Here is a 13,500-nt window from a genome sequence, read left to right as displayed (position 1 = left end):
TCATTTAAAATAAAGCAGATCTCTTTTTATTAGGTAAGAACTAATATAAATAGGTGAAAATTAAGCTTAAGTGCAAAATTCAGCTTCAAGTGCAGAAAAATCATGCAACAAAACCCAGGTTTTCCAGCATTTCTCAAACTTTGCTACATACAATGCAATATCTTCTTCAACTGGAATCCTCCTCCAGCAGAAAGTCTGATCAGACCCTTATATGTCACTTATTAGAGTGAAGGGACTGAAAGACAAATACATCTCTCTTGAATATCATTAACAGCACTTGCTTGATACTAAGGAGTAACGGTAGTGCGATCCAGGAGTGTGTGTGTGAATCCCCCTCTGGATGCAGTTTGGGCTTCTGCCGGCATAAATGCCCTCTTGGGGGGGCACTTATACGGGTGATGCCCAACTGCACCGGCACTTTCACACAACCCCAGCTACACCAGCCTTTAAGGCAGTGGGATTGACCTTAGCTGGCCTCCAGACCCCTCTTGGCCCCGTATCCTAGTGGAGCTGCTGGCGGAGATACACCACGGTTTTTGTGACGTATTCCTGTTCTCCCCTATGGGGGAGCTGGATTTTTTAAAAAAAACTGCTGTGGAGCAGGGGGAATAGCGCTGCCCCACCTCAGCTCTAGATTGAGCGGTAAATCTGCTATTTCTTCAGCTGAACTGATGAGCTGTCAGGTTCACAGGCAGTTCTGAATTTTTGGTACATTCAACCAGAAATGTCTGAGGAAACTTTTATCGGAGATTGCAGTAGAAGATGGAGACTGGTCAGCTATATTTACTGGTTAGCTGTATTTACTGTCTTTACCATTTATATCTCATCCCTGTGTGAATTCTTTGATGATAACTGAGATGTGAAATCCAACTGAAATTTTTTTCCCATTCTCCAGGCATTATATTGTTTCTCCATGTAAGGTGTGAAAATTTGGATGGGAAGTTAGTTTCCACTCTCACAGAAGCTTTCACTTTACTGCAGACATTTACACCATTTCTCACCATGTAAATTATTTGATGGGAAGTAAGCCTTCTACTGTCACTAAAGACACTACTGAAGTCTTTTTTACACTCCAGCCACTTATATGGTTTTTCCCTTGTGTGAACTCTTTGATGGGAAGTAAGCCTTCTACTGTCACTAAAGACACTACTGAAGTCTTTTTTACACTCCAGCCACTTATAGGCATTTTCCCTTGCCAAACCCCTCGATGGGACAGCCTTCTACACACCAAGTTCGACACCACCAAAGCTTTTTTACACTCCAGCCACATATATGGTTTTTCCCTTGTGTGAACTCTTTGATGGGAAGTAAGCCTTCTACTGTCACTAAAGACACTACTGAAGTCTTTTTTACACTCCAGCCACTTATATGGTTTTTCCCTTGTGTGAACTCTTTGATGGGAAGTAAGCCTTCTACTGTCACTAAAGACACTACTGAAGTCTTTTTTACACTCCAGCCACTTATATGGTTTTTCCCTTGTGTGAACTCTTTGATGGGAAGTAAGCCTTCTACTGTCACTAAAGACACTACTGAAGTCTTTTTTACACTCCTGCCACTTATATGGTTTTTTCCCTCAGGTGTGAACCTCTTTGATGGGAAGTAAGCCTTCTACTGTCACTAAAGACACTACTGGAAGTCTCTTTTTACACTCCAGCCACTTCTTATATGGTTTTTCCCTTTGTGTGGAACTCTTTGATGGGAAGTGTAAGCCTTCTACTGTCACTCTTCAAAGACACTACTAAAGTCTTTTTTACACTCCAGCCACATATATGCCTTTCCCCTTGTGTGCGGAACTCTTTCACAGCAAGCCTTCTACTGTCAATGCAAGACACTACATCTGAAGTCTTTTTTACACTCCAGCCACTTATATGGTTTTTCCCTTGTGTGAACTCTTTGATGGGAAGTAAGCCTTCTACTGTCACTAAAGACACTACTGAAGTCTTTTTTACACTCCAGCCACGTATATGGTTTTTCCCTTGTGTGAACTCTTTGATGGGAAGTAAGGCTTGTACTGTGCCTGGAGCCTTTTCCAAATTCCAAGCATTTATACGGTTGCTCCCGTGTGAATTCTGTGATAGGAAATAAGGTTTCCACTCTACTGAACCCTTTTCCACACTCAAGGCATTTATATGATTTCTCCCCATGTGTTTTCTTTGATGGGATGTGAGATTTTTACTGTGCCTGAAGGCTATTCCTGATATTTGTACGGTTTCTGCCCTATATGAATTCTCTGATGTGAAGTAAGACTCATGTTGCGACTGAAGGCTTTTCCACACTGCAGGCATTTATATGGTTTCTCCCCCGCGTGAATTCTTTTATGGGAAGAAAGATTTCCACTCTGAATGAAGTCTTTTCCACACACCAGGCATTTATATGGCTTTTCCCCTGTGTGAATTCTTTGATGGGAAGTAAGGCTTCCATTCTGACTGAAGCTTTTTCCACATTCCTGGCATTTGTATGGTTTCTCCCCTGTGTGAATTATTTGATAAAGCAAGTATTTCCACTATGACTGGAAGTTAGTTCTCCCAATAACTCCTGGCATTTGAGTATTACTATTTCCTCCCCTGTGTGTATTCTTCCTCATGTGGGTGTTAAGCATTTCCATTCCTTCTGAAACCTTTTCCACATTCCAGGCATTTATATGGTTTCTCGCCTGTGTGAATTCTTCGGTGGGAAGTGAGGTGTTCACTCATACGGAAGTCTTTTCCACACTCCAGGCATTTGTATGGTTTCTCCCAGAATTCCCTCTTTGATGTTTAAAGGCTTCCACTCTGACTGAAGCCTTTTCCACACTGCAAGCATTTATATGGTTTCTCCCCTGTGTGAATTCTTTGATGGGAAGTAAGGCTTCCATTCCTTCTGAAATCTTTTCCACATTCCAGGCATTTATATGGTTTCTCCCCCGCGTGAATTCTTTTATGGGAAGAAAGATTTCCTCTCTGAATGAAGTCTTTTCCACACTCCAGGCATTTGTATGGTTTCTCCCCTGTGTGAATTCTTTGATGAAAATGAAGGCTTCCACTCTGACTGAAGCCTTTTCCACACTGCAGACATTTATATGGTTTCTCCCCTGTGTGAATTCTTTGATGGGAAGTAAGGCTTCCACTCCTACTGAAACCTTTTCCACACTGCAGGCATTTATATGGTTTCTCCTCCGCGTGAATTCTTTGATGGGAAGAAAGATTTCCACTCTGAATGAAGTCTTTTCCACACACCAGGCATTTGTATGGTTTCTCCCCTGTGTGTATTCTTTGATGGGAAGTAAGGCTTCCACTCTTATTAAAGGCTTTCCCACACTTGAGACATTTGTACGGTTTCCCCCCTGTGTGAATTCGCTGATGGGAAATAAGACTTGAGCTGTGACTGAAGGCTTTTCCGCACCCCAGGCATTTGTATGGTTTCTCCCCTGTGTGAATGATTTGACGGGAAGTGAGGCTTCTACTACAACTGAAGGCTACTCCATACTCCCGGCATTTATATGATTTCTCCATGATGTGAATTCTTTGATGTGTGATAAGGTGTCCACTCTCACTGAAGTCTTTGCCACACTCCAGATATTTACATGGGTTCTCCTTTTGCAGGGCATCGTAGTATTCAGTGCCATCTATTCCATCTGAATATGTATCTTGTTTTTCCTTTACACAATGCTCTTTCACTTCATTCTCTGACTTGAGTTCTCCTGTAGAAAGAGAGAAGAACTGCAGTATGAACAATATAAAAAAGCCATGGTTTGAATATTAGAGACTGAACCGGATTAATACTTGCTGTACAACCTTCCAAAGCTAATGCACCAGGTGTCTAAAAATCATTTCCAGAATCCTGGATGGCAATGAAGTCAAAACATGAGCCCTCAAATGTAGCCACAGCCCTGTTACTTTGTTGTTACAAAGTGATGAAGATTTCTGATTGCTTTATTGATGTATGTTCCCAGGTCCATAAGGGCTGATGGAAAACTGGGGCTCTCATGATAATGTTCTGCTCATGGTGTTTGACTCGCAAATGTCCCCCTGGCCAGAACATAAATGACCCGTTGCTTATTTTCAGAAAGGCACCCCTGAAGTTGTTTAAGCCACATTCTCTCCCCCAGTTTTTTAATTCAATGAAGGATTAGAAGTCCCCTCAAAGGCTCTAACTCCACTTTCCCTCTCTCCCTCTCTCTTTTTCATTTCAGCTAAACCAGGGAAGAAAACAGGGATGCAAAATAATTATAGAAATGGATTGGAGAAATTACAGGGTCTCGTTTACATTCAAAGGATGTCCAATCTTGGAAATAACTTCACCATTCTTTCCCTTTCAGTTGAAATCATCAGAAAGAGCAGGCGTTCTCAATTATGTATCATCTCAGAAGTACTGCAGCCTCCCACAAAGTCCGCAGATTCCCCCAGATCAGTGCCTGATATCTCCATCTGAAAGGGTGTCAGGTGCCTGGGAAACAGCCATGCCAGAGAGCCACTCAAGGTGGACAGTGAACAAATGATGTGACTTGGTAGAAGGAAGCAGGCTGCTTTCATAGGTTCCAGATCTACAGCCACCATCTCCACATTCACATCTCATTCAATCTCTGAGGAAAGTCAAACAGTGAGGATAATCCTCATAGAAATCCACCTGCTCTTAAAAGGAAGCACAGGCAAAGTACAAGCTAAAGGGACATTTAGTAGCTACCTGCCAGTTCCTCCTCTTCATCGAAGGTCCTGAGAAACACCTCTTCTTCCTCTTCTAGTTGGGCTATTAGCTCAGGCTTAGCAATCAGAGGACCTGGGAATCAGGAGAAAAAAACAACCACCACCCAAATTATCTTGAGTGCAAATAAATTCCCCAAGTGAGGTTGACAACACATCCAGAAATACACAATGGACAAGTATTAGGAATGGGATGGAAGACAGCACAGAGCCAAGAATCATCCATCCAGAATTGGCAGTTTTTTGGCGTTCCCTTCCAAACTGAGATGAAAATGCCAGCTGTAAGCAAGACCCAGACCGGACATTTCCTTGACACCTCTTCTGAAGTCCTCTCAGGTGGTCCAGCAAAAGGATTGCCAGGGAGGGGTTGGCTCTCTGCAACGTAAAACCAAAAGACCTCCCAAATCAGAGGAAGGATAATGGAGGGTGGCTGAGATCAGCCATTGGGATCAGTTCAGAAGAAAAGGATCCTCACCCAGAGAAGACACATTCCAAAAGTTCTCCAGCATCACTTCCTTGTACAGCGCCCTTTGGGCGGGCCGCAGCAGGGCCCATTCCTCCTTAGTGAAAAGCACGGCCACCTCTTCAAAGGATACTCCATCCTGCAAAAAGAAGGAAACATTTCTTGACATCAGTGGAAAGCTGGTCTGGGGGCAGAAAAGTCAAAAGCAGAGACAGCCGGGTCTGAGGCTTAAATGGACATTTAAATCTACTCATGATAGAGGACTTGCTTATTTAATTTATAAGCCAAATTATACGGCTGTAAATATTTCCCCTTATCCAGGAAGGTTTATTAACTGGTCCAGCTAGCAAATATCTTACTTGTTTTCTTAAAAGTATTCCATTTTCTACTGACCTTGGTTTGGGTCAAACGAATACCTGGTCCTTTTCATTAAGAGCGTTTTGTTCTGCAATTCTATTCTACCTCGATCCCGACACCCGTGTTTGCTCACTGTTCCAACTTTGTTAATTTTGGGGTTAAATGACTAAACATACCCAGCCCCCTAAGGCTCTCCTCACAGGATGTGGATTCTAGACCCTTTCGGTTGCCTCCCTCTGGACACGCTCCATCTTGTCAATATCCTGAATTGTGGACACATGAGCTTAATATTAAGAGGCAGCTAATCAATAGTGGAACAGCTGCAAAAAGAATAGGGGAGCAGAGCCCTGGGGAGGCATTTGGCCCCCCACCCCCATCCCTCTTTGGGGGCCTCCTGGAGCCAGGGGGGCTGTCTTCCCTAGCAGGGGGCTAGCTGCCTTGTGAGGAAGAGGCCACAGATCTCCACACGGTAACTGACATGGGAAATTCATGCCCCAGTTTTGTTTCATAGTTCCTGCTTGGCCTGCTTGACAAGGGAACAGGCAGGGGGGATCTTGAAATCTGGGCAGTCTTGAAATCTGGCAGCACCAGAACCAAGGGCAAGGAACCCGATCCTCCAAGCCCTGGAACAGAAGAAACCATCCCTGCCCTCTTGTACATGTCTGACCAGTAAACCCCCCCCCCCCCTTTTACCTGAGCTGGCTGCATGGTGGCTCTCTTCCTTTTGCCCAGTGCAGAAGATGGCGGAGAAAGCATCAAATGTGTCCTTTCACTCTTGCCTGGGAAAGTGAGAAATAAAAGGGGTGGGGAATTCCTTTTTTGCACTACAAACACGTTTCCCGTGCCAGTTCTTTGAATAACCCTCTCTCCATAACGGCTTCAGAGGACATTTGAGGGGACCACTTTTGATCAAGAAAGGCTCCGGAGCGTTTGATCCATCTTCTTTCTCCCGCTGAGCCAATGTATTTGGGGGTGGTCCCACATTCATACACCCTCCTTCCAACCTCTGCACACCCACTCCGGGGCAAAGAGTTCCTGACCCTGCCACCCCAAGGGGGTTCAAAATGGCAGCCCCCTGAAGTGGCTCAGGTGCAGAGGAAAAAAGGACACAAGCTCCTTCCCAGAAGCATCCCCTCTTGGGCAACCCCCCCTGTGCAGAGGGGTCTCTGGTCCCTGCTCTGATTCCCTAAAGGGGGGGGGGGTTCAGGTCCTGGGAAAATCTGTTGGGATGTCAGCTGGCCCCCTGGCTCCTGCCCCCGCCCCCTGCCCTTTCCCCCTTCCTGCTCTGGGCACCAGAGACGCCTCCTCCCTCACAGCCCAGCAGCGCGGAGGGCAACCCTAAAGCTCTGCCTGGCCCTTCGTTGGTTCCACCACCCACCCTACCCCACCCCCAAGGGATTCCCAAGGGGGAGCCCTTAAGCCAGAAACGCCCCTTTGCATTGCAGCTGCAGGCTCTGCTCTCCCCTCCAGGAACCTGAACTCTGCCCATAAGGGGGAGGGGCAGCAGAGCCTGGCTCGGGGCTGGGGGGGGGGGAAGAGGGGGGTCTCCTTATTTCGCGGGTCCAGCGCCCCACAGCCCGCCTTCCCCACTTGATCTTCCACCGCACCCCACCCCCCTCGGTCCCTTGGTCTCTCCCCCCCCCCCGCCCACCCAAAGGCTCCCCCCTCCCTCCTTTCCTGCGTCTCCTTCCGAAAAGCGCCTCTGGGACCCCCCAACCGCTCCAGCCCCGTCGAGCCTCCCGGGCGCCGAGTTCGGATCCCGCCCCCCACAACCCTCCGCGGAGGCCTCGTGGCTCCTCTGCACGAAGGGGCCCAGGGACCCTCCCCCCTGGCATTGCAGCCCCCCACCGCAGCCCAGCCCACCCGCATTGCAGCCCCTTGCAGCTCATCGGCGTCCCAGGGGGACCAAAGGTTGCTTCCGGGAGGGGCAGAGAGTGGCTTCCCTCTCGCCGCGGCCTCTCTAGGACTGCCACTCTCTCTCCCGTTAACCCTCAGAGGGCCGCTGCGGTGGTCTGCGAGTGGGCAGCAGTGGGGTTCCACGTCTGGGGGCACCTGGGAGGAGAGCGACTATGGCTCCTTCCGCACATGCAGAATAATGCACTTTCAGACTGCTTTCAGTGCTCTTTAAAGCTGTGCGGAATAGCACAATCCACTTGCAAACAGTTGTGAAAGTGGTTTGAAAACGCATTATTTTGCATGTGCGGAAGGGGCCAATAATAACTAATAATATGTGTCTGTATAATATTAAACCCCCCCCCCTATTCCAGAGGATTCTGGACAGATGTGCAAACAATTGTTGCACCTAAAATTGCTGTAGCATTTATGAGTGCAAATGAAAAACCTGCCTGGAGTGCCTCGAGTTGGGTCACAAATGGAATAATCTCCCTGCTAACAGATGACTGGAAGTTTAATGGAATTGCTGGGAGTCTCTTCCTCCTCCTCCTCTTCCTCCTCCTCCTCCTCCAGGGTCACTAAAGGCTCAAAGGCCAGGCAAAAAGTCCTGCACTTTCTGCTCTTTATTCCGCCTAGTTTTTCCAAATGTGCTTATTTCTTCTTTTTCAAGCTCTTTTTTCTCTCTTGCATGCGGGGAAAATGCATCCACGGTTCACTTCCTTCTCGTGCCCTCCCTGCTGGGCTATTATGGGATACCGGGAGGCAGACAGGAGCAGGCTTCGGACCACCTGACAGCTTCATCCTTTATACACGTGGCTATTACAATATTCATGCCCCACCTTTCCCTTTGGCGGCTCAAGGCGGCTTACAATGGCCAAAAAAAATTACAAGTTAAAAACCAAAACAAAATAATGTTACCGCTGCTGCTCGGGTAACAATAAGTGATTTCAGCTCAGCAGCGTAATGAGGCGCAGGAAGCCAGCGTTCTTCAAAGCCAGGGGTCCCCAAACTACGGCCCGGGGGCCAAATGTGGCCCCCTGAAGGCATTTATCCGGCCCGCCAGGCATGGCAGCGATGGCTCCATTCATGTGCAGTGGGGGCTTGAGGGAGAGGAGGAACTGGCCCCAACGGCCGTTGATTGCAGTTACATGATGGCACCCCCAAATCTCCATGCATTTTCTGACCCAGAGTTGGAAACCTTACATGTGGCAACGCCTGCTCCGCCCTTCCCTCTCAGCTACTCCATGTGTTGCTCTCAGGCTTTCTGTTCCGCCTCACTCCCATTGGCATCAGCCAGGCTACAGTGAATCGCTAAGCTGGCTGCTAGGAGGAAAGAACCCTTGAAGATACCTGATCCTGGGTTAGATGGAATGCTTCAGTGGGAAAGGTCTGCTTTTTTTTACAGGGGAAGGTATTCCACAGCCTCCCCAACAATATTTGGAGCCCACCCTGTACTTGACATACTTTGGTCACTGTTCTAAAAATAGACCATGACAGAAAGGCTGAAAGGTGAAATCAAACATTTTACAATCATTTGTGCATAGGAATTTGTTCATAGTTTTTTTTAGTCCGGCCCTCCAACAGTCTGAGGGACAGTGAACTGGCCCCCTGTTTAAAAAGTTTGGGGACCCCTGTTCAAAGCAAAGGATTTTATTTGGAGGTGATGGTCACAGCTCAGGCAGGAGAATCGCGCCCTTGCAACCAAGTGCAAGAACTTTTATTCCCAAAACTTCAAAGGGGCAAAGGGGCAGGTAGAAAGGGGAGATGAGGGGGCAAGTCCCTCACCAAACACCAATAAGAAAACAACAGTACAAAGGCAAGATACAATTACAACTTTTGAATGGGATCACGAAATCCCGTAGTCAAACGTAGTCCCGCGAGATCTCGCAATGGTGCTGAAAGGAAAGCCGATAAGGTACATTCAGGAAATCTAGGTGGGCTCGCTACCGCACCCAGCTATCTTCTTTATCAGATGGCTGTTTCCTTCAGTAATGCCCTGAGGCTCCCGCGCCTCATCTCTGCAACAAAGAAAAGTTCAAACAGTCCAATGGTGGTCCCTGCACGTCTTCCAACGGCTGGGGACCTCTGGGTGCTGCCAACAGATTTGTTTTGCAAGTCCAAAGGGGGTCTTTGTCTTTGCTAAGGAGTCGGCTGGGTGTTGGTCTAAGCAGCATTCCAGAGCCAACTTCCTTGTCCCTTAATATCAGCCTTTACAGGCTACTGCTTTTGCTGACAAACACAAATCTTCAAAATAACATTTTAAACTTAAACATTAGGGAACACAGTACAACACAAACACATAACAATCTCCTAAATTAACAACAACAAAACCTTAAGCTAACTGGGGAACCTAGTCAAACTAAAATCCCAAACAACAGGCAAATCATAAATTCAACTCTAAAGGGGCTTTCATTATACTTAAGAGGGCAGAGGCAAGAAGGAAACCATACAACATTGGCATAATCATGACCTTTGCAAGCCTTATGGGGGCTTCTGAGCCACACAAGTCTCCGCGTCCGGGCATGGAGCCAGTGTAGTCAGGTAACCTGACTCAGGACAATATTTTGTTTATTTTCCTGGGCGGTAACAATAACACGCCCCCAACGCCCCCAACCTACAAAATGCCTGCTGTTCGTCGCCCACCGAAAGCCCTGGGAAACAAATCTTGCAGCATCTCCTGAAGATCTGCAACAACAAAGGGACCCTCCTCCTCACTCTAGGCAACTCCTTCCTCAGAATAAGAGCCACCCCAGAAAAGGCCCCGGGCGCTGGTGGGAGGAAACAGCAGGGACATGCAGGAAGAGATGGCCCTTCTTGGGACCTTTGCCATGGAGGGCTTTAAATGCCACAGCCGGCATCCTAAATTCAGTCACAAACCAGCAGCCCACCCATGTAGCTGTGTCAAAATGGGCAACATCTGCTCTCCCCAGCTAGCCCCTGACAATTGTCAGCCTACGCCACTCTGCACCAGCTGTAATTAGGTTCACATGCCTCGACCCGGGCCAGGACCTTTACGGCCCTGGCCCCTGCCTGGTGGAATGCTCTACCTCCCGCTGTCTGGGCCCTGTGGGACCTTGGTGAGTTCCGCAGGGCCTGTAAGACAGAGCTATTCCACCGGGCCTTGGGGGGGGGGGTGGCCACGGTTCTACCGCCCCCCACTGAGACTGAGGCTACCTACTTTCCATCCTGGTTGGGCCCTGATTCCATCTTGGGTCCCACCTACCCCCTCCCTTTGCTGGCCTTTAGATCAGGTGCCTGTTTTTAACAACTTCTGTTGTTTTAATCTGTATTTATTTTTTGTAACTGCTGCTTAAGTTTTTAATGGGTTTAAGTTGTATTTTTGTAATGATTTGTTGATTTGCTGTCTTAAGAGAACAGCCATATTGTGAGCCGTCTCGAGTCCTTCGGGGGTGAGGCGGCAAATAAATGAATGAATGAATGAATGAATGAATGAATGAATGAATGAATGAATGAATGAATGAATGAATGAATGAATGAATGAATGAATGAACAAATAAATAGAGCCCAAGAAGAGCCCTTCTGTATGAGACCCAAAGTCCGTCCAGCCCAGCATCCTGCGGCACCCAGTGACAAACCGATTGCCCTGGAGGACCAGCAAACAGGACAGAGAGGCCAAGGAGGCCCTACACTGCTGCTGCCTTTCAGTGCGAATGTTCAGGGGTTTGCTGCCTCTGAGTCTGGAGGTTCACTTCAGTCACCATGGCTGGTAGCCATTGAGGGACCTCTCCCTGATTAATCAAAATCCCTTTTACTTGTGGCCATACTATATCCACAGGCAGGGAATTCCTCAGGTACAACACTTATTTCCTTCTCTCTGAACTTATTTCCTAATTGGGGGGTCCAAGTTCTAGCATATTATGGGACAGGGAGAAAAAGCTCCCTCTGTCCGCTTGAACAGAAAAAGTCTCAAGCTTCCACACCCGGGGGGGGGGGGGCACTTTTGCCCTTAGGACATTCCCTCCAACTAATGGCAGAGTGCCCCCACCCCAGTTCCTCCTGAACCCCCCCGGGGAACTGAGGGTGGGGTAGGAGGGAGGGGCTGTGTGTGTGCACAGAAGACTTCAAAGAGCAGCAGGTACGGGTAAGTGCAACCCTTCCTTCTACTTCTTCACTCTTTTGTGCCTTCCACACAGTGGGGTTTTAACCAGCTATGCAGACACAGGAAATGGGCTGAGTTCCCAACCAACCTTGCTGAACAATCGAACGTAAAAGTGTTTTCCCAACGGCTGCTTCTGTTCTTGCTTGCAGGTCTCTGCTGATTGGCTGTGTTGCTGCTCTGTAGATGTCGTGGATCGATAACACCTCTGTGGAATGCCTTAGAGCAGTGGTGGCGAACCTATGGCACGGGTGCCAGAGGTGGCACTCAGAGCCCTCTCTGTGGGCACGCGCAGAGTGCCCCCCCACACACACACACACATTTAGGCTGGCCTGGGCCACTGGGTTCAATTAAACCTAAGACCTAGTTTTGGGGAAGCAGTGTAGGTAATCCTGTTAAGCGCTGTTAAACCCCACTGATTTTCATGCAAAGAACTAAAGCGCAATCCTTTACCTGGGAGCCTGCTTCTGAGTAAACCCTCCTAGGGTCGTGATTCACCCGTTGGAAGAGTTGCACGGTTGCTTCAAAGGAAAGCCACCGACTACCACCAAGCTTACTCCCAAGTAACGCACGCCTCAGAACCAACCGTTTTTTCTCAACTAAAACCTCAGTATTCAGGTTAAATTGCCGTGTTGACACTTTGCGATAAATAAGTGGGTTTTGGGTTGCAGTTTGGGCTCTCGGTCTCGAAAAGGTTCGCCATCACTGCCTTAGAGGCTGCTCGAGCCCTAGTTGAATGTGCCCAAACCTGTTATGGATACGACCTCCCCACCTCTGTGTATTGTCCACCTTGATAATGTCTGAGATGATGCTTCGGATCTCTTACTGGGGCCTCCGTATGTAACAAATAAAAACCTACTTTTCCTAAACTCTTTAGTCCTATCCAGTTAAAAGAGAAGAGCTTGTATCACATCCAAACTATGCAACCTTCTTTCTGCCTCTGTCCTATTTTCTGTTTGTATCAACACTATCCTCACTGAAAGTACCTCTGTAAATCCAGTTAGGGCCAATCTGATTGCTCTCAAACAAATTTGTAGGAAGATTTTTCTGCAAATTAGATCATCCACCTTGTACAGAAAAGTATAAACACAATGTGCCTTCCAGCCACTCAGTGAGACATCAGTAGTCAGTCCAATGAGAGTTTGGAGAGAACTATGACTAGCCCAAAGTCACCCAGCAGGCTTCATGTGAAGAAGAAGAGTTTGGATTTAAACCCTGCTTTTCTCAATAGCAAGGAGTCTGAAAGCGGCTTTCAAACTCCTCTTCCCCACCCCACAACACAAGCTACCGTGTTTCCCCGAAAATAAGACAGTGTCTTATATTAATTTTTGCTCCCAAATATGTGCTATGTCTTATTTTCAGGGGATGTCTTATTTTTCTGTGTTCTGTTCGTCGGGCATGCTTCCAAACAAAAACTTTACTACATCTTACTTTCGGGGGATGCCTTATATTTCGCACTTCAGCAAAACCTCTACTACGTCTTATTTTCAGGGGATGTCTTATATTCAGGGAAACAGGGTATGTCCATGGTGGTGAACCTATGGCACTCCAGATATTCATGGACTACAATTCCCAGCAGCCCCTGCAGGGGACTGATGGGAATTGTAGTCCATAAACATCAGGAGTGCCATAGGTTCGCCACCACGGAGCTATGTAAAGTAGGCGAGGAAAACACCTGGAGATTTGGGGGCAGAGTCTGAGGTTTGGGGACGGGAGAGACTTCCATGGGGTGTGATACACTAGATCCACCTTTCAAGGGGGTAATTTTCTCCAAGAGAGCTGATTGCTGTTGTCTGAAGAACAGCTGAAGGTTTTGCTTGGAAGAGAATGAGAAATGTAGAGCATGTTGCATTAATCTAGCCTGGAGGTTCCTGAAGCAGGGATTGGTGGGAGCAGATCAGGCACCTGCAAATTGGGAGCCAGCTTCTTAACTACAGGTAGGGAGGAAAGAGCATTTGTGGCCATCTGTTTCTCCAACAGCAGCCCTGGAT

At 47.6% G+C, this 13,500-nt stretch overlaps 1 protein-coding gene across 1 annotated transcript in view; it reads right to left on the bottom strand.

The window, feature by feature from the left end:
• Positions 1-2,169: 2,169 nt before the first annotated feature.
• LOC125425263 (zinc finger protein 420-like) overlaps positions 2,170-13,500 on the bottom strand; it is a 37,104-nt gene continuing 25,773 nt past the window's right edge. The window contains 7 exon segments of the mRNA XM_048482861.1: positions 2,170-2,469; positions 2,654-2,701; positions 2,765-3,679; positions 4,663-4,755; positions 5,155-5,281; positions 6,193-6,376; positions 7,217-7,511. Of these exon segments, the coding sequence (XP_048338818.1) occupies positions 2,189-2,469; positions 2,654-2,701; positions 2,765-3,679; positions 4,663-4,755; positions 5,155-5,281; positions 6,193-6,376; positions 7,217-7,511 (1,943 nt within the window). The 3' untranslated portion in view covers positions 2,170-2,188.

Source organism: Sphaerodactylus townsendi, unplaced genomic scaffold, assembly GCF_021028975.2.
Source record: "Sphaerodactylus townsendi isolate TG3544 unplaced genomic scaffold, MPM_Stown_v2.3 scaffold_24, whole genome shotgun sequence".
Classification (NCBI taxonomy): domain Eukaryota; kingdom Metazoa; phylum Chordata; class Lepidosauria; order Squamata; family Sphaerodactylidae; genus Sphaerodactylus; species Sphaerodactylus townsendi.
The sequence above is the reverse complement of the archived record's forward strand: the minus strand, read 5'-3'. Positions and strand labels throughout refer to the sequence as shown.